Source organism: Catharus ustulatus, chromosome 4 (genome assembly GCF_009819885.2).
Source record: "Catharus ustulatus isolate bCatUst1 chromosome 4, bCatUst1.pri.v2, whole genome shotgun sequence".
Taxonomy (NCBI): domain Eukaryota; kingdom Metazoa; phylum Chordata; class Aves; order Passeriformes; family Turdidae; genus Catharus; species Catharus ustulatus.
The window spans coordinates 12,369,773-12,391,588 of record NC_046224.1 but is presented as its reverse complement, the minus strand read 5'-3'; the positions used below and the strand labels follow the sequence as shown (position 1 = coordinate 12,391,588).

At 38.6% G+C, this 21,816-nt stretch overlaps 1 protein-coding gene across 14 annotated transcripts in view; it reads right to left on the bottom strand.

Annotated features, from left to right (window-relative positions):
- Positions 1-21,816, bottom strand: part of MAGI2 (membrane associated guanylate kinase, WW and PDZ domain containing 2) — a 713,151-nt gene that overhangs the window by 48,820 nt on the left and 642,515 nt on the right. For 10 of the 14 annotated variants that reach the window (XM_033057437.2, XM_033057440.2, XM_033057436.2 and 7 more), the window contains 4 exons: positions 20,208-20,299; positions 14,089-14,281; positions 13,023-13,109; positions 10,783-11,031 (listed from right to left, as the gene is read on the bottom strand). In XM_033057437.2, coding sequence (XP_032913328.1) covers positions 10,783-11,031; positions 13,023-13,109; positions 14,089-14,281; positions 20,208-20,299 — 621 coding nt within the window. The remainder of the gene's footprint in view (positions 1-10,782; positions 11,032-13,022; positions 13,110-14,088; positions 14,282-20,207; positions 20,300-21,816) is intronic. The other 4 variants (XM_033057438.2, XM_033057432.2, XM_033057433.2 and 1 more) reach the window with 1 other exon arrangement.

The window sequence follows — 21,816 nt, the reverse complement described above, 5'->3', positions numbered from 1 at the left end:
AATGAATGCACTTCAGAAATGTCTTTTTGCTTAGGAAATAAGCACCTAATTTATGTTAGAAATGTCTAAACATTATGTTTTAAAATATACTAAATGTATATAGCCACACTTTCTACAAAAATGGTGTTTATTTTGCCCTTATTGTAGGCATATTACTGCCATGCATACATATCAGTGAGCAAACAAATAAAAGAGTAACTTGACTCTTAAACAGTTTATGCTTACAAAGAGCTTTTTTCATCAAATCAGTTCTCAAAGCATCACCAAGAATCACTTAAACCAATATTAAATGTGCCTGTTTCTGCATATGTAATAAAAGATCTGTCTTAAATTGTCATGTCTTTACTATATATTAGTGGAGATCTGAAAACAAAACTGTCTTATGTAAAAAAGTAAGAAACTTGGTAGTAAGAAAGAAGGGGAAATATGGTAGAGATGCCACAACTAAAATTTCCATACTTACTAAAGAAGTTTTTGCTAGCCTAAATATTTAAGGTAGAGACATCATTTCAGTAGTAAGGGATGTGGGAGGGTGGGGGTGGGAAGTCCTATTAATTTGCCAGAAGAATATTTTGTTGGACTTCTTGTACCTGACAAGCGAATAGAGCAGATGTCTGCATGTTTGAGATGTCTGCTGAAATCAAAGCTGGAGGTGGCTCTCAGATCCAAATCCTGAGCAAAGGGAAGGGAGGGAGAAAGAGGAAGATCTTGGTGCTCTTTTCTTCTTGCCTTTATGCCTAATGGTCTTCATCTTCCTGATAAAGGCATCTACTCTAAATGTTCCCTTCATTCTGTCGTGTTATGAAGGATCGACAGTAGGAGACCATCAGAAAAAAGCTTGTGTCTGTCAAGGTACCTTTTCTACTCCACTTTGCTATTTGAGGACTTAAAGCTCCTCTTCTCAGGTTGTATTGGTGCCATACGTTGTCATTTGATCTTGTTGCAAAGCAGGATGTGGGAAGATTGTGCAGAAGGAATCTGAATCTCTTTCGGATTCAATGTTACACTGTTATTCTCTAAAGGGTTTTATGGCCAAATCTAGTGATTTACTAGAGGAGCTCATGGCCACTCAGCAGAAATTGCTTTATGCACATTTCTACATAATAAGAGGAGAAGTTTATCTCCTGGCTCCTTCCCTCCCAGAAATATTATCCTGAGGAGTTTCTTTTCTTTGCTTCTCCTCCCAGTGGAGCTCTGCCTAAGAGCCCTTCTAAGACACAATATCTCGGCTGCCATGGTCCCAAATGCTTCCTTGGGAAGGGAGGATTTATTTAGGGCTTTTTTTTTGCAAGCATGAATTCTTCTAAGGGACAGAGATTATCTGATGTGTAGCTTGTTCACAGAAAAACAACCACATTAAAATATGTTAGAAAACTTTCAGTTTTTAGAGAGAGCCTTTGGTGGTGAAATACTTACATTGAAGGGTTAAGAAGGAGCTACTATCATAGGGGATTAATTAGGTAAAAGTTAAGGGACAAAGGTAGAAATTAACTGTGAATTTCCCTAATGCAGAATTTTTGTTGTTCAGAATGGTCACACCTGAAACAAGTGTGGAAGAGCTGTAAAACTGTCAGTAGGGAGTGGGTTGACTGAAGTGGCAGACGGGATCTCATGAAAAGAAATGCAAGATGATGCAAACAAGAAAAAAATTACTCTACCTAAGATTAAGCAGACATGAGCCCTAAATTAATTATTATCACTCAAGAGACCTTGAAATGTGTGCCTAGTTCTCTAAAAACATAAACTCATTAAAACAGTCAACATGACATTAAGAGTTGGAAAATAATAAGTGAAACTATTGCTAGTTACTGCTGTGCACCAAGTCTGAGTATTGCTGATTGTTTCAGTATCCTCATCTCAAAAATCATAGCAGTGAACTCACAAAGATTCAGAGAAAGGAAGCATTGAAGTCAGAGGCAGAGAACAGCCTCTGCTCAAAGGAGTTGTCCAAGAACTCAGTGCTTACACCATGTGAAAGAGAATTTGGGGCAACCTTGTGGAGGGGCAGAAGAACACAAGGATTCAAAAAGGGATTAGACCAATTTATGGGGGTGGATCCATTGCTGATTAAATCAGAAAAACTTGGCTGTGAAGGCTGACACAATGCCTGGGAAAGGTCTTCTCTGCTGTAGGTGCTGTCCTCTGCTGCTGGTCACAGCAAAGGGACAGCAAGGAGCTGTGTGGCTACTTGCGTCTGTGTGGCTACTGTGCCTGTCCCAGCAAGGCAGGTCTCTTCTTGGAAGGAAGGAAACCTCCCATGTCTGGCATTTAATTAAGGTTTTGTTAAGGTTTTGTTAACATACAATGCTTTTTTTTTTTTTTTTTTTTTTTTTTTTTAATTGCATATTTGGTATTTTATTTTTATCTAAGCATTTAATGGTGTAACCTTTCAAAGCAAGTCCCAGATCACCCAACTAGCGGTAAATGTTTCCCATCACCCTTAAAAATTTTCTACTAATCTATTCATGCCTCTTTTAACAATTTGCCACAAGCTGTTCTCCAAACACATGTATTTATTGAGGAGTGACAGCATGTGCCTGGATGAGACTTTGAAGAGGATCTGATCCACTTATTTCAAAACACTGAGTTATCTGAGCAGCATTTAATATTCGCAGACTATACAAAAATGACTTGGATTTGTGGTTTTTTTTTTTCCAAGAAATCCATTGATTTTGCTAAAAGCAAATGCAGAAAACAAGCTGCCCCTTTGCAGAACAATTAATTTCCTGGTCCTTAGACTACACGATGAATGAGACTGCAAAGGAAAAATTACTCTAATCAAGGATTAATACATATTTTTTAACTGTTGAAAATATGGAAAATTAGTAAGATTTAATTTATATGTATACAAACCACACAGCCCTGCAAAATATACATTTAGGGTCTTTTTCTCCAATACTATCAAGTCATGCAGAATGTGAGACTCATGAGTGATGTAGTTGGAATTCTACCTTAAAATAAAAGAAATCCAAGACAGAAGACATAATCCTAGATCCAAAACAATCTATCAAAGAGTAGCAATGCTGCAGAAATGTTAACTAGGAAAAGCTCTTACAATGAAATGTAACTTTTCTGCAGTGTATTTTTCAAATTTCTTGAGTTGGGGAAGATTTGAATCCTGAGAGCACCAAAGTTTCTGTGATATTTGAAGTCATTAATCTCTCCTCCTAAATCTCACTCAGATATTTACAGCATCACAATACAAACTGCCCAGAGTTGGCGTGTAGCAGCTGAGGCTTTCCCAGAATGTAGAACGTATTTAATTGTGCAATGATCAGCTCTTAGCTCATTAAAGAGAAATTAAATTAAAAAATTAAAACACATAATGATTAGAAAGAATTCTTTGCATTTAGAAAGTGGATAAGGTCTGCTTTCAAACACTTACTGATAAGTATAAATTTACATTTTTCCCTAAATTAATATTTTTATTTTATAAAAATCCCCCACTTCTGCTCTCCATGATTCAAATTAATATCCTTACCACATCTGCATGGCACAGAACAGAGAAACAAATGTTGTGTCTTTATACCTGAGTGACCATATGCTTGGGTCAACTGTACACCAACCCAGAGCAGCTGCTGAATACAGATACTGCTTGTAACACCACATATCACAGAAACACAGAAGGCTGTGGCTTTGAAGGGAACTCTGGAGATCACATAGTTCAATCTCCTGCTAAAGCAGGTTCACTCAGAGCAAATTGCACAGGACTGAGTCATTTGGGCTTTGACTATCGCCAGAGAAGGAGACTTCAGCACCTTTTGGGGGGCCTGCTCCAGTGCACACTCACCCTCAAAGGAAAGATTTTCAGAATGAACTTTCTGTGTTTCAGTCTGCTCCAAATTCTGACTGTCTGCCTCTATTCTCTTGACATCCACCCTAAAGATATTTGTATGCAATGGTAAGTGCCCCTGTCAGCCACTTTCTCAAGGGGAGCAGGCACAGCTCTCTCAGCCTTTCCCCTAAAGAGAGATGTTCCTGTTCCCTAATCACCCTCTTAGTCCTTCACTGGGCTCTCCCCAGTCATTTCATGTCTTTCATGACTGAGGAAGTGCACACAGCACCCACCCCAGGTGTGGCTTCAGTAGGGCTGAGTAGGGCCAGGATCACCTTCCCTGACCTGCTGGCAATGTTATTCCCAGTGCTCCCCTTGGCACAAGAACACAGCTCATGGACAGTTTGTTGTCCTGCAGGACCCACAGGTCCTTGTCCACAGAGCTGCTTTCCACAAGTCAGCCCCACTCTGTGCTGGCACCTGGGATTGTTCCTCCCTTAATGCAGGACCTTGCACTTGCCTATTTGAACTTCATTAAACTCTTCTCCCCCAACTCTCCAGACTGCCCAGGGCTGGCCAGCAGAGCTTTCAGCCTCTCCTCTCAGTTTTGTAACATCAGCTAACTTGCAGAGGGTACACTCTGTCCTTTCCATTGATTGACCATTGATGAATAAGTTAAACATGACTGATATTTCTATCAGCTTCTTGCTTTTTGAATGTGAAAATAATTTCTCCTCATTTGAAAGACCCACAAGCTAAAAAGAGTGGATTCTAAGAAAACATTAGCATGTATAAGGCTTTTCTGATTTACATCAGTATTTTTTACATCTATTCAGTCCTTCTAGACACAACTGTTGAGACTATGATTTTAGACAGCAACCTTGCAGTTTTTCCCCTCTATATAGTAGCTAAATGTGAAAAAAAAAATCAATTAAGGGGAAAAAAATCAAACCTCTGCTTTATCTATTAAAACCCTCTGGCAGATAAATTGCAATGTTTTCTAATGTTAACAGATATAGACAGTAAGCCAAGCAAATGAGCCTTCCTGAGCCAGCTGTCCTTTTCAATGTTATACAGTGATCAAATGAATATTTATTATATTCTCAATTCTCTAAACATGCAAGAGTTTTCATTCAACTGGCAGTCTCCAGCATATCAGATTTTAATTGGAAGAATAGATTAAATATAAACACCTGTAATTTCATTGCCATGGAAAAATCTAAGTTTTGGAAAGCTTGAGTATGGTGGACTTTCCATCATGGCTAAAAAAGTTCTTGATATTTATAGGATATTTTATGTTACACTTGCTTGGAAAATAGAAATCTGTGGCATGCTGCATACTTGCATGTGAAAATAATCCCTTTTCTTTATAAAATTAATGATTCTATTATTGGAAACATCCCATTTTGTGCTGACATGGAGCATATTTGTTTGAATAGCAGAGGCAAAAGAAGCTAAATGGGAAGGAGTGTGCATGCCTTAGAAAGCTGGAGATCTAAGAAAAAATAATGTAACTGATAGACTTTAATTCACACTTCTAATGAAAGCAAATGGGCCTTGTGGAATTAATAGAAAAACCTTGGTTCCCTTGATGGGTTTGTGCTAAGAAAACTCACAGTGTTTGTTCTTTGAAAACACATGAGCAGCACCTATAGGTCCAAATGATGCATTCAGAAACACACTGGAGGACAGAGATCATCTAGAGAGGGGAGAAATGCAGTTAAGATCCTCCCTGATTTATTTCCAAAAAGTATCAAATAGACAATTGAGTATTTCATTCCTACAGACTGCAGCAATGTATTTTGATGATATTACAAACCTCTTTAACATCTTAAGATTATTTCACTATGATTAATTGCTTATGTTGATTTGAAAAAACTAAATCATATAGAAATTTCTTTCAGCTGCAAGTTTTACTCACACTTACACATACTTAGAAAGTGTGCTTTTGTAGCTGAAGAGGCAGAACAGCTCAAACCTGAATATCAAAGCTGCATAAAAATGAGAATCCAGATTCCTTGCCCACAAGTTGCAAATATCTTCTATGGGGGATGCACACTGTGGGTGGGTTTTCACTGCTATGCTCCAAAAATGTCCTAGGTGGGATAGACAGACATCCTAATTTCCAAAGCTCTGTATCCTTTAGAATTTGAAGATTGGTCACATAAAATTATGTTCCTAAGCACCATCTTACCCAGGAAAAGCCTAAGTGAAATTGCTGCACAAACAACTCAGATCACATAGTTATCACTGATTGATAAACTGTTTTTATCTCTAAATTGTAAGGAGTTCAAAGAAACTCTGGGCTGAATGGGACTTATACAGAATGATGTTTTCTGCAGTCAGCAGAGGCTTATCTTGGATTTATGTTTTTTAGTTAAGACTGCGTTTTTTGAGAAATGAAACTTCTTTCATTAGACTCTATTTTATCATGTTTTCAAAACCCAGCAGGCACTGGCATATGCAGTGTAGGGGCAAATTAAATCTACAACTCTTTTGTGAAGCAGGAAGAAGATCATAACAAGTATGCACAGTCTTTAATTTTTTGAAACTTGTTTATTGATTAGGCCTGTATTTTCAGTTTCTTTGCACTTTGTAGCTGTGCTAATTGACAGTACCTGCAACAGTAAAATTCCTGGAAATAATGCCAATTTTCCAATTTCATTGGAAATTGCAAGTTAACAAGGTCTGTTTACAACACATGGTTTCTCTGTAAAAAAATTACGATGTAAGGAGATTTACAGGGGATCACAAGCAATTATTGTAGATGAAGCTGCATTCCAAACACAAAAAGTAAAGTGTCAAGAAGATATGAGCTAGACAGGGACAAGTTTACTCCTTAAAACTCTTGGACACATTCATGTAGAAATCTCATTCTGGCCACCTGGAGAATTCTGCAAGTGCTTTTCCATTGGCTGCACATAGTGAAATTATCTTGATACCCTAAAAATACTTCCCTAAATGTAATGCAAAGTGTAGATTAATTACTTAAATTGAAGTATTTTAGCTGTAATTTCTCATGTGTGGAGAAGGGATGAGAGCCATGTCCCCCTTTAATGCTGGAACAGGATCTGGAGGAAGGCACAATAATATAATTTAGAGGCATGGAAGTTAATCCTTTCGTTGGAAATAGGTCAGGAGCCTGGACAGGTGTATTTTCTTTTCTTAATCTCTTAGCAGTCTAAGATCCTCTGCATGCTGCACTAGGCAAAATGACTTGCTCCTGGATATACCACTCAAGCACAGTTCTTTATTTATCCACTTTATCTCCTTTTACTGATACAATTTTGAAGCATGGCTGACCTTTTCTATGCCCCTGCTTTGCCCTGTAAAATCTCTTCATTCAATCCTTGTCATTTGTTTTCCACTCCTGATCTCCCCACATCAGAACTGTAGTTCAGAGCAAGATAATCCCTGTGCTGGATTAGAAAACATCCCAAGCAATGCTTTGACAAAGGGGAAACAAAATTTCTACCATTATGGATGCAGGAAAGTAAGTATGCCACAAAAATTGGATGTTTAAGCAAGTACCAGTAAGGCAAAATGACATTCAGATCTAAAGGCTGGCTCCAAAGCACTTAACGTTAATTTATCAAAATGACAGCTATTACAGTGCTGCCCATCACAAAATGTGAAAAAACAGTGTGTTTCCTAATTATGGCTGTAGTCTGCTCTCACTCTGTGTCTACATCAGTAGTGAGAAAAAGCATTTAGTACTTTGAAAATTTCTGCATGGCAAAGGCAGGCCCATAAATCAATGGTAATAACAAATCCCTTGCAAACCATACTGAGAGAAAAGCTGACCAAGACCCTAAAGCACTGGAAAAAGAGTTTCATCTCTAATTCTGGGAGCTCCTGAGCTTTTCATGGCTCATGTTAGAAGGAGTGAGAAGAACTCCTAAGAGGTTGTGTGGGAGCAGTGCAGCCCACACCCCACCAGAGGGTGGAAAAGGGATTTGAGACTCAGCTGGAGCATTGTGACTTCATGGGATTGTCCCAGAGCTTCACAGACAGAGCAAACTCTCCTGGCAAACAGAAGGTCAGCTTTTGTGCAACCCCTTCAGCTTCAGGCCAACTGCAAAGCAGCAAACGAATGAACCTGCAGCTCTGGAGGCAGCAGCAAATCTGCAGCAATGACTGCTTCAATTTTAGCAGTGCTTGAAGCACCCTCACCTAGTGACACAAAGTGCTTGCTCCTGTACTCAGCAAGAGCTGTTGTAATCTGTTGGGCTGAAAAATACAGTTTGTAATGTGATTTCAACAATAAGGAAAATACTTTCAGTGCATAATTAATTGCCCTCCTGAGTAAAAGTGGTGATGATACTTATTCTTCCAAGACCTCAACTCTTTTGCTTTTGCAAGAGGAGGGAATAGAGTTGTTGAAACAAACACAAACATTGTTAAATCAAAGGAACCCTTTTTCACTTTGCCCTGAGGATGCTCCCAGTGAGACATCTTCCTGGGCACTGCTCTTTCTAACAGTGTCTGACACTACATGATACTCCCTTTTTTGACCTATTTTGCCTATTTTTATTTTTTTTCAGAATTTGCAATTACAACATTCACATTTAACTGTGCATGCATGTCTGCATAACATCATTGTGCTCCACATGGAGATACAGGAGCTGGCAACAAGTGCAGTGACTCTGAAACAAGGGACACTGGAACCAGAGCACATTTCACTCAATTAACAGATTGCTGCTATGAGAAGGAGTAACTACCAAGGTGTTAGCATGGTGCTGTGCAGGTCCACATTTTGATAGTGATATATCATATATTTTGGATATGTCCATATATCCATTGATATATTCAATGGATATCCTATATCCATTTGATATTTTCCTGCTGCTGGTATGCTTTCTACCCCTGATTATGAATTTCAAGAAAAGGATTTTATGTTGTTTCAAGCTAGGAGGTACTTCAGGAGAGTTTCTCTGTTCTGTTTTCCACCAAAAACTTAGAGGCTGTATTCTGAATGGATGCCAGTGAGTGCTAAGGAAAAGGGGATAATAACTTCCCTCAATCTACTGGCTATGCTCCTGTTAATAAAGCTCAAATTACTTCACCCATATAAATATTAAGTAAGAGAATAACCTCTCTTACCCTAGAAAGAGTCAATAATTTTTAGAGTGTTTTCATTACTGATGACAGATGATGTAATTCTCAGGATATTGTTTCTACTACAGTTTTTAAACAAAATTCATATAGAAAGGATATTTTCTTCTCTTTTCTGTCACTGTCCATAGCAACTGTAATTTTTTGTTCACTGTTGTTCTTGTAAACTTAGGATTTTGTACTTTTTGGGATCACTGAAATTCAATGAACTTATTTTTTGAATAAATTCTCTTGTCACTTCCACAGCAGGCTGTCATTTCTCTTTACTGCTGGAGATGTTCAAATGAGCATCAAAAATGACTGTTTACATAGTTGCTTGTGGAGCAAGAAAAGTACTGAAAGAACATGTTGGAGGGTAGGAGGTTATAGCAGAAACTTGAACCTGGATCCTTAGTCCTCAAGAGACTATTCCAGTCACAGAATTTTTGGTGGCTTGAGCATTTTCTCTTTTTCTTCCTCTCCCCTTTCCCTCTCAATCTGCACCAATAACAAACTGTCTATAAAATAAATTTCTTGAAAAAATCATGACTGACTTAACTGATAAACATGTATGTACTCGATGGATTTTTTTTCTTTTCTGATCTTCTCCAAAGAACTTCCAGTTCTTTGGCTATTATATTCAGTAATGTGAAAACTCAGAGTCTCAAGAGGCTAATTAGCTATGGTTTTGTTACAGTATTAATTCCAGTAATCATGGAGTTTTAAAATTCAGCTGAGATAACACTAAAAGCAACTCTTTCAATAACTGCATGATCATGAAGTACTGCAAAAACTTCCTATTGTGAGATAAGGTTTTCCCAGTACTCTTTTAGCTGCTTTTCAGGTATGAATTTAGAAGAGTGATGTTTGGCCCTGAAGTCAAAATTGTCATTTTTTTTGTCAGTAACCAGTTTCAGGTAAAAGAACAATTCCTTCAAAATGTATTTTAGCGTAGGGAAAGCCTTGCATTAGGCTACAACTTGCAAAATGATGAATGTTCTCACTTCTCTTGGTTTTTCAGCTGTGGTTAGCATTATTTGGTGGGACATGTGGATCTCTCTCAGTGTAAAGCCTTTTTTGCCTCCTTCCAGAGGGCTCAGCTCTCATTGAGTTAAATGTTATTGGAAAGATCCAAAGGCGCCCCTGTGCCTCCAGCACAGGGTGTGAGTCTTCTGCAGCTCCTATGTCACATGTCTGACCTCTCCCTAGATGTACCCAGGACAGCTCAAGTGGCACCAGATTATATTAAAGCAATAAAATTGACCCACAGAAAAAATTGGTTTTCTGAACAGAAAGTGAGCTATAATTATTAAGGGCAGATCTTGCTGCCTGAGTACTACTGAGTACAGAGAGATACACCTATCTCCCTGTACCCAGCTGTAATTCTGATGCTGTCTAGACTCCACCCAGTTAAATCAGCCTCTCTGCACCTGCATCTAATTGGGTTCTCCCAATTTCCAGTTACTTTCACAGTCCCATAATTGGACAACTGTTGTCATAGGTTTCCTGTGATCTAAGCTTTTTTTCAACTTGCTGAACTTCATCTTGATTTATTAAAAAAAAAAGTCTAATTCAGTTGCATGTAGGAGAATAATTTATTCACATAACCCTACTTGTTACTTACAGTGTCTCTTTGACATAGTAACAGAGAAAATCTACTTTGTGGGTGAATCCTTTATTACTCTGATAATCAAAGAAGTGTAGGAAGCACAGAGCTCGAGAAGCCAGAACAATCTTTGGTTTTGTCCAAGACAAAAAAGACAAACAGTGCCCCTGAATAAACATTGAGAGTACCTTCAGTTTAAATCTCTGCAGGGATAAATTATTAGCAGATATGTTTATATGGATTTTTTTTTTTTTTTAATTTGGGGGGTACTTAGAGAAATATGAACTGAAAAACGTGATTTACTTACTTATTGTGGACCCAGACTCGGGCCTGTTGAGGGAGCTGATGATAACAAAGCCAAAGCCCTCGTTCTCCTTGCGGTGGATCACCACGTCGCTGGTTTGCAGGCTGTGACTCGCGAAGCCCTCGGGCGGTGTCGCGTTGCTGCTGGACGCAGCGTGATTGCTGTTGGCGTAAGTCGTGTAGTCACTTCTTGGAGAACTGTGGTGCGTAGACACCGAGCCTGGGCTTCTGCCATTCTCTGGGCAGGGCTCTCCTACAACATAAATCACACCAGTGTCACAGCCTGACTTGCTCAGGGGCTCTGTGGCTTACAGTACATTTGCTAATGCAACATGAATACAGCTGACTGTCTACAGACCAGACTACCCCAAGTATTAAACTAGGAGCTGTAATAGATGCAGAGAGACAGGAATCTACACAATTATGCAGAACATTCAAGGGCAATCAGATAAAGCAAGCATGAACACTGACTGCTATGCTAGCTACAAGAAAAGAAAGTAAGAAACAGTGTCTATCTGGATTGCAAAAACATTACCAAGCACTATTCCCTTGTCTGCTGGTGGATCTGTCATCAAGAGGAAAATGTGACCGTCTAATCCAATAAAAAATTATTTGTGTTTGGATTACAAGAATTTAAGCAGGGAGCTAACAGAGTAATTAGGATTAGCTGCAAAATGTTCTTCTTACAAGTTGATTAGCATGTTCAAAATATGTTCAAAGAGCAGAGCTGTTATACAATGAAAAATGATCACATGTAGTTTTTCCATGGGTGTCATGGCAGAAGCAGCGGTCATTTAAAGATTTGAAGATGCTCTTGTTTGGCAAGTTCAAGGGGGTAGAAGTGAAAATGGAGTCCATGCACACTTCAGTATTGCTTTGCAGTAACAAGAACAGGAAACAAGTTAAAACTTGTGAGATTACATATTTCTTAGTGTGAGCACTTTGGCAATTGAAAACAGCAAATTTACATTTCCAGATGGGGAAAAAAGATTAATATTCTTTGCAGATCTAAGTTGTTTACACAAATCAGCATTTATTGACAGTTTTAATACAGAACTTTCAGATAAATGTAAGTATTATGTTCTCTGTTTGGAACAACAAGAGTGGCAGAGTAATTTTACTGAACATGTGAGGAGCTCCCACATATACACATACATCCTAGGTAGAGATTTTGCAAATTAGACCTTCAGTGTGCATATATATTAATAAAATAAACAGCATCCAAGGACAAGCTGTTGTTTTCTCAGTCAGGTGTGTCCTTTAGAAGTCCTTCTGCAACTATGGAATAAAGTAATTAGAGAGTATAAAGAGGAAGAAAAACAAACAATTATCATACTCCTGAAAATCTCTAAGAGTTATTGAACCAAATCTGCAACTAAATGCCATAGTCAGTGACAAGAGAGTTCTCATTTTCTGGCACTCATGTTTCAGAAAGCTGAATATTGTTTATGTCAGTATGGCTGCAACAGAAAGGAAACTCTCTTACCCTGCAGAATGACCAAGAGCTTGCCTGGCCATAAAATTGCAATGGAATGCCATTAAATATAGGAAAAGAATGATAAAGGAGGAAAAGCTTAAATGGCTATACAACTGTCAACTGTGCAATAGATATTAATCAGAAAAATTGCATTTTGCTTCTGCCTGTGAAAAAATTGCATTTTAATACGTGTGGTTCCAAAAATCACATTTTCCTAATATATTTTTTCCCAGATCTTGTGTATTGTGATTTTCTGTTCTGGATCTGGGTAAGTACACATACAAAATCGTAATTCCAGGTGAGGGCTAAGATACATGTATTAGCTACAGACAGGTAAGAAAAACACCAGATCCCTCTGTTGTATACATTCATGCTAGTGAGAAATTCCCATGAAATCAATTGGCCTGATGTATTAGTATAGCATTTTTCAGTCACGCCCAACATCAGATGTTTTAAAATTTTCCACAAAACTTATGTTGTAACACCACATTAAAATCCTGTTCAGCTCCTGAAATGCTTAAACCTTAATGAGGTACATGCTGCATTCCCTCGTGTGGCACTCTCAAGGCCTGAGAATACCATCAGGTGTTTTACCAGCTTGCTCATTGTCTGCACCAGGAGCCCAGACTGCTGGCAGACCCTTCAATGTTTAACAAGCAGCAGTGAAGGTGGGCTCTGTGCTGGCTGTGCCCGCAGTGTGACAGTGGGAGAGGCCAGGATTTGGCATTACCTTGGTTATTGGCCATTTTCCGAGGGTTTGGCATTACCTTGGTTATTGGCCATTTTCCTCGCGCTGGGGGAGCTGCGAGGGGGCGTCGCACCAGGCGCAGGGGCACCTTTCTGGCTGGAGGACTCTGGAGTCAGTAACAGAAGAAAGTCAGTCCTGCAGGAGCACGGCTGGCAGGGAGCTGCGGTGCCGCAGTGGGAGGGGGACTGCGAAGACGAAGGTGAGTGGGTGGGCGGCTTTTTGGCACGGGGGCGAAGGGGAACGGCGCAGGCAGTGACAGTGGATCTAGGGCACGGGCAGGCAGACGACAGGACAGGCTGGGAATGTGGTTTTGCTCATTTCTGGTACCTCAGTGAAGTGTACTCACCAACAATGTTTTAAAAGTTCTTAAACTTCTTTCCTCAAGTAAGCAAAGGTTGTAATGGAAGGTCATAAAATTCTCCCATTAAAGCTTTAATAGGTGCTGCCACACATTTTTTTGAGGTTCCGATGTTTTTCAGCAATTGGGACTGAGCTAGTCTAAACATCTAATTTACTACATATATACTTCATATTGGATTGGGTTCCTTTTCTGAATCTGTCTGCTTGACAGAAGATTCTGGTCCTATTCACATGAGCCACTTGTTCCCTACAGAAGATTTTCAGCCAGCTTGCATTGTGGTTCAGTGGGAGATTCCAGATGACATCAGTGAGACCAGAAATGGGCTTTTAACACACAAGAGTGAAATGAGTTCCTGCCCTGAACAGTTAACAGTCTTTGAGCCTTTCTTTCATTGACATGGTCAGCTCAAATGGCTTTAACTTAGGTGAATGTTTAGTCCTAAAAGTGGACAAAAGGAGACAGCACAGACCAAGACAGCATGGAACAAATCCAGAGCGTTTATGATCACCACACCAGGGTTGCCAGTATGTTTCCATTTCTGAATGAAACAACACTCAGTTGTAGTAGTTTTGTCAGAGAAACAAAGAACACATATTTAAGATTCTTTCCTCAAAATGACACAAACAATCACTTTGATTTCCTCTATTTTGTTTAAAACAGCACTGGTATGTGCTGCCAGCATTGTGATCTGATTTTGCTTTTACCTTTCCCAGCCTTCACTCACCCGTGGGTAGCACCTTTCTCCTCACAGTAAGATTCACCTGCCCGTTTCGGGCAGCGTTATGCATAAGATCAATCACGTATCGGTGGGTTTTGCCGGCCACTGGAATCCCATCTACGTACACCAGCTCATCACCAGGATGGAGGCGACCATCTCGGTCTGCTGAGCCCATGGCAATTACTGCTCCGATGAGAATCTAGGCAGCAAAGAAACAAAGTCCTGTCAATATTACACTGAGCCTCCAATCTAGTGACAGGAATGTTGCAGTGATTTTCTCTTCTGAAATTAGGCTAGTGATTTAGCAGAGGTGAGGAGATCTGTGTGTGTCTGACAGCTGTGTTTGTCCTCTCATGGGTAGGACTGAAGATGCTTCCTCACCTTTGGTAAGAGGGTAAGGTGTTTCCTACCTGCAAAGGAGAGATACACCAGAGAATCCTAATCTGAGTTCTGCTTGACATGTTCAAATCAAGAAATCTGTCTCTAAGGAGTGTTGGGTTTCTATAGACCCCATTATACAGAAGACTTACAAAGATTAATTCCATGTAGGGATCTTTTTAATTTAAAATTAGTGAGCCTGTGTATTTCCTGTCGAAGGTTCTTCACTGCTGTGTGATTTAAGCATCTGGAGTCATATACCTGAGGTCAGCACTGAGAGTGACCCCACTACACAGAGTTTGCTTTGGGACTCTTTAGGGGAAAAGAAGTACTACATTAAATGCTATTACTCTTAATGAATGATTGCTCAGACAGTGCTTGATTAAGATGAGAAAAAAGAGGAAAAATGTCAGCTTGTTCTGGGCAGATGATGTTTTCCCAAATCGACATTTAAATGGAGTTTGTATTGAACATATAAACTAGTAAAAAATCTGTCCAAAACCTTTCGATGATTTTCTCCATTTTCTATGTAGAGAATTTGACATAATTTATTAGAAGAACACATATATATTTTCCCTGTGGAATAACTGGTAGAACAGTTGAGATGGATTCAAACAAAACCTGCTTTCTTTGAAAGAATATTAAAGCATTCACAGAGCGTGTTCCAAATTTTCTGTTCTCTTTTTCAGTATGAGACTGAGCACAAAATGATGGATATGACATGCCATGTGACAATCTGCTTTAAACAATAAAAGATAAAAGCTATGAAGCATTGCTTTTCACGATGAACTGCAAAGGCTAGATGTGGCAGTCACACAGGTGCGCCTGTGGTTTTTTTGTGGTCTTAGCTGCAGAGTTGCAAGTATCTCAGCATAGTGTTTGAATGAAATCCCCTGTGGAGCCTGGAGAATTTTCCCCAGGTTCTAACCTCCCTTTGGCTTACTTTTGCTTTCAAAACTTCACAAAGAGAGAACATGATGCGGCTTTTTCCTGCTTTCTGGTGTTCCTGGGATCCTGTTAAGCAGTGCCAGGCTGAGTGGCTAGAGAGCCTGTTTCAGGTTCTCCATTCTGTTCCTCAAATGGTGAAAAAAATATACCTCAAAGCTTTGGAAAGTACTTTGTGCAAAATTCAACTATGAAATCTGTATTTATGCTCCTTTACCGGATGGAAGAAAAGTTCTCCAAGGCTATGTTTAGCTAGATACCCACAAAGTATTCTCAAAACATTTGAGAATTAGGCATCTTAAATGAGTAAGAATTTCTTCCTAGTTATTTTGAGAAGAGATGAGTGATAACTGTCTGCAGCTTGGGAGATTGTAGGGACTGGCTTCCTCCTTTGGTTTTGTTGAGCATTTGCAGTTTTTTCATAATTTTTTGACAAAATATTAAACAATTTGAGCATCTTTAACCTTAGGAAAAACAAAATGCAGATCATAGCATGGTAGGTCAGCATACACAGCAAAATGGAAAAACTCTTCTAGTTCTAAGTAATTATTGCTGATATTTCACATGTACACCATGGACTGTGATTGTGTTACTCATCTCAGTGTCGAACTCCTAACATAAACACCAGAGTCATACTTTAAACACTTCAGCTAGGTGTGTTTGTCAAAATGATGTCTGTTATTTGGTATATTTAATAGCCAGAATAACTTAATTTCCCTACTTTTTCATTTTCTGGGTCTGAATTTGTTTCTTATGCAGTATCTGCTCTCATTTCATGGCTGAGAAGTTGCCATAATAGTTATCAATTCTACACATAAAGCACAAATTGGAAAAATATATATCAGGATTATATTACCTCTGAAATGTGGTTTCATACTGGCATGAGATTGCTTTGAATGCGTGAGGAGAAGGATGATGGCCTGTAAGCAATAAAGAGTGTGTTGTAGAGAAAAAGAAAAGTTTCTCCTGTTGTTTGAGATTCAACAGGACAAATTCTGGGATTAGGATGATTGTGGCAGAACCTAATCTGAAATTCAAGCCTGTGTCAATTCATACAGGTTAATCTGCTTTGATACTGACTTTCTTCGTAATTCTTGTTAATTTTCTGAATTTGTATTTTAGTTTCTTGGAATATAACACAGTAGCTTCACAGGCATACAGCAAAATTTAAGTATATACACATAAAGGATGATTTTAAGGGTCAGTGATGTTTAAACCCAAGGTAATAATCTGAACTCTGTCTAATCACTGCTAAAACAGGACTTCCCAAGGCATGTCCTTATCTTAACATTTTGCTCTATGGATATCTATGTCTTCGAAATGTAGAAAGATACTTGGAATGTATACTGGCATTGATAATAAAAAGAATATAAACATATATCTTGAGGACATTTTTGAGAAAAATCCCAGTCTGTCTGTGGTGAAAAGGTAAAACTCTTAGAGAAATTATATATATGTACCTGTGATTCTGAGTTTGAGCTGCACATATGTATGCAAAATACATCTCCCCTCTGGGACAGCAATTTGCAACTTCAGTAAAGTTCCAATTTATGTGTTATCAGTAATATTATAATTCACCATATTAGTCAGATAATCTTTAAATCCTCGAGTCACTGGGAGATGGGACAAATAGCTGTTGCAGTGCAATATTATAAGATTTGAGAGGTGATTTAACCTGGCACAACTCACAGTCTTGATATTCGAAATTTCTCAATAAATTTAATTATTTCCTTTCTAAAGCATTTTTAAGTTTACAAATATGAAAAGTAGAGCAGTACAGCAGCATCTTCTCCTTCTAAGGTGCCAGGTAGCTGATATAACTAGAAGGAAACTAAGCTACAGTCCTTCTATAGTGTCAGTTATTATCTTTCCAAAATAATTTTATTTAGATTCTGCTTCTTTGAAAAAGTTATTGCCTTATGCTGAAGAATCCATATTCCTTTTTAGAAATCAAACCACAAAGACAAAAGCTTCCTTTTGTTCTCTGTTACCTGACTGCACAGCAGGAGAGCTGAAATAAAAAATTTCAAAGTGTCTCAGTTCTTGTTTCACAGGAAAGGCAGGGGTTTGGAGAACAGGCAAAAACTGCTTCTCCTTTTCCGGAGGTGAAAGGAATGGGAGGCTGCAGGTGGGCTGTCCATGGGGGAGCAGGGAAGCAGTGGAGGAGAGAGAACAGTTAAGAAGTCTTGTACTTTGAATACAAAATAGAGGGACACTTAAAAGAGTACATCTGTTGTGTTTATTGGTGTTGAATTAGAGCAGTAAAACAAGACGGGCAACAATGAGGGAGTGAGAATTGAAAACCTCAGCGCTGCAACACTTAATTCTAAGAAGGCACCTTTTTGCCTTGTACAATCCTCAGCTTCAAGTTAGGCTCTTCTTAACTCCTGAGGACTTAAAGAAATGTTTGCAAAGATACATAAAGCCCATTGGATTGGTAAGACTTGGGGAAAAATGCTTTTTTATGTGCCAGCCATGGAACAGAGATAGCAACCTTGAGGCTAAGGGCAGGCAGAGAGCAATTGTTCAACAGGACAGTGACATGTGTTAGAGGGTGGTTCACAGAGGGCAATGGTTTTGGTCCTGCTGTCCAAAAATAGCAAGGTTCTTATCTCTGCACTTGATATCCAGCTATGGCTCTCTGGCTTCAGACAGTAAAGTCAGGTCAGTCCTTTGCTGAACAGACACTAGAAAGAGTTGATCCTCTGTACTACTTCAGTGCATAATACATGTAGCTGCAGGGCAAAAGGCTTATTTCAAAATGTTTTTTCTACTGGATTGCTGAGCAGAAACTCAAGTGTCTCACAACTCTGGCATGTATTATGGATATGAGCTACCAGAATATCAGATATTGTACATGAGTATTCTCTTAGTCCTTCAGGTCAAAATCATTCATTTTTATATAAATAATCATCTTTCAGATAAGGAATTTGAGCTGCACTTTTCCCCATGAGATTGTCATAAACCTCCAACAAACAGAGCCAGTCAGACACTTTGTGACTGCTTAATTATCCATTTGTAATGAAAAAAGCACTAAAGGAGATACCAAGAGAGCCTCTCACAAAATATTGAGCAGCCTTGTAAGCAGGAACACTTTCCTGGAAGATAGGAAATGCCATTAGACATTACAGTCCAGCACAGGAAGAAGGAGATTTCCAAATCTTCATAGAAGCGTAGAATGGTTTGGGTTGGAAAGGACATAAAAAACCCTCTAATTTCATTCTCCCTGCCATGCCATGGACAGTACACCTTCCACTACACCATGCTGCTCAAAGCTCCATCTATCCTGGTCTTAAAGGTTGTGCCTTTCTAGTGCCATGTCCTAACAGTCTAAAAAGATAAAATGGAACATTTCCACTAACACCTCACAGATTTCCTTTCTGGCTTCACCCAGTAGGTGTGCTCTGAGAACTTACACTGGCTGGGGTGCCCAGAAGGGACAGGAAAAATGCTTAGCTGGAGAATGTGCAGATGATGGCTCAGTGGCCTCATTTTATGTGCACTAGGACATTCTCAACAGAAGGAACTTACATATCAGAGGGGCTTCAGAGACACTTCAAGAGTAGAGGATGAAGCAGTGTTGTCTTGGAGTCCTTCTGAGCAGCTATACTTTGTATTTGAAAAACCATTGAAAATGCTTATTCTGAACTAGATTGAATTTCAAACAGCATTTGAAGCATCATTTTTAGAATACACAGCATTCTTTCCTTTTTATGGGAGACATCAGTAAACTGTTAAGATTTATCAGTACTTTGACAGATGTTGACAATTTTGAAATCTAAGAGCTTCTTTGTTTCTCAAAGCCATGTGCTGGTTAACCTTAAGGCTTGAATGAAAAATATAGTATTCTGCATTAATTTGAATATGGAATATATAAATTATTGACTAGGGAATATACAAATCTAATACTTATTTATACATTATCTCAGAAATTTAGTAACACAAGACTCAGACTGTGCTTAAAATTCTGATAGTAAAGCTCTATCATTATTGATTTGAGATTAGTCCTAGCTGTCAGACTATAGTGACACCATTGAGTTTTTTCTGAAAGAGTACTAATTTTGCCTGCTCTCAAAATTATAGTATTTAGATAGATCAGTAATTTATCAAAATGTGTACACATTTGTGGTGTGTCATGCACATTTGACTTTTCTTTTCTGGGCTTCTACATTGTTTCTTCTAAATATTGTGCATATGGTTTATTTTATATTCTATTTTATTAGCAAACCATCTATGTTCATTTTGAAACCTGTTCTTTGGTCACAGGGGTGCCTCCCTCCTGATCTCCTGGTATAAAGCTATGATTTTTATGCCTGTTGCCTCACATGATGCTGTCATTTAACCTGGAACATTGCCTATCACTCCCTGGGGAAGTCTTCTGTTTCCAGAAATAAACTGCATTGCTGACCATGTCTTTTAACCGCATGAATACATTTTGCATACAAGTTACCTACTCTGAACATGGTTATGGACAACACAACTGGATGTTTGGAATCTTCTGCTTAAACTCGATTTTGGGAAGTCCAGATTTAGAGATGCCAGGTCACAATCTGCAGTAATGGGATGAGTGATGCTCTGTTTCCACCTTAAGGCTTTCTTATTCTAACTTAATTCTCTGTGATACCTTTTAGATGTGAACAACTGAGACTTCTGTCTTTTTCTATGGATGAATAAAAGTCATTTTACTTGTAGCCTTAAAATGGTGTTCATGCTTGTGTTCTGTTATGTAGTAATATTTTTCTGACCCTTACACAGATTATAGAATGTGGAAGGAAAAAGAAAATCAGGAAGAAATAACTCACAGGCTGCCCAGGCTCATCTCCTCCCAGGATCCTGAAGCCAAACCCAGACTCCATCCTCCGAAGGTGAACATCCAGCTCCTTGTAATCAGGACCTGGTTTAAAGAGAAATCCCATTGAGCAAAGCATTTTGGTCTTATCTTGAGAATTTGCACCAACTTCCCTCCCGCCTTGTGTTTATTGCATGTGGCTAATGGCATCCTGGTTGAACCTGGTGGAAACAAGTGGGCCACAGACAAGGAGGAGAATTGAAAATGTAGGTGTCTCTTAGAAGATGGTTATGTTCAGTAGAATACACTAAACCAAGCTAGAATACATTCACAGAAGAACAGTATGGAAAAATCTGTCCAAAATAGAGGTTAGAAATTTGTCTTCTTCCTAAAACTGACTGTATAATGGATTGCTGTTTATCCACCTCTGGTCTTTAATTTGTCTTTTCCTTGCAGTTCATTAAATCCTACAAAGAACAAACTGAAATTGGAGACAGAGAGACATCAGTCCAACTCACAAAATAAGAAAATTATTACAGACCATTTAAGTTCCAAACACAAATATATATATATATATATATATATGTCTTTTTATGTAATGCAGCTTTTAAGTATTCCACTTCCAGGTAATATCCTCACTAAGGAGTTTTGATGGAAATTAGCATTATAAACCTCTTAGTCTCAGAGCTAAGAGTTCTGAAAGCTAACATCATTAATTTGAACTCCTTAATGCTACTCAATTAAAGTCTCAACAGCTTTATGAATCAATAAGGTTGCATTTCCATATGCCTGCCTAACCTGCCTTTAAACATATATTATATCCTTAATATGTCAGTTGAGAAATATAGTATTTTAAAAGTCAGTTTCTTATAAAAATGTCTTTAACTTCACTTGAAAGAACAGTGTTCTTGGATATTATTATTATTAATAATAATCATAATAATAAAAATATTATAAAGTGAAAACGTAAGCATTTAGAGGACTAAGAAGTTGCCCGTTTTCTGTTGACTCTCGCTTTGGCTACACCAGAGAAGCTTTAGGCTCATCACCTAAAGCAGTGATTGACAGGAATGCCATTTCCTATGGATTGCACTCTGGTTTATATATTTTGACACAAAAGCTTTTGGTCAGTGGCAGTTTGTTTCTGACTCCAATAGAAAAAAGGATGATAAGGTTTATTCCAGCAAACTGCTCAGAAGTGTCTCCAGTTGTGCCTTGTTCCCTCAGGATGGGAGGGATTACAGATGGTTGAAATACGGTACTTCAGCAGCTCTCACTTCCAGATCTCCCCTCAGAGCCATCAGTGGACACCGCACAAATTGTGGAATTTGGCACATGCCAGATGTAGTCTGGGATTAAGGCCTGACTTGTTTCAGTCAGGTGTTATTGCAAGGACTGATACAGAATGGCACTGGCTCTATACTATGACTGTGCAATAAAAATCCTCTGTAGACAGCAGCATAGTGCATTATTTCAACAATCTGTATTGGTGAAAGTGAGACTAAATTACAAATATTTCACTTGGTAAAATAAAAGTATTATCTTTCCCTACCAACTTGCTTCTCATACATTGAGAAGACAAACCCAACCAAAACCAAACAGCTTATTACACTGACTTTTCC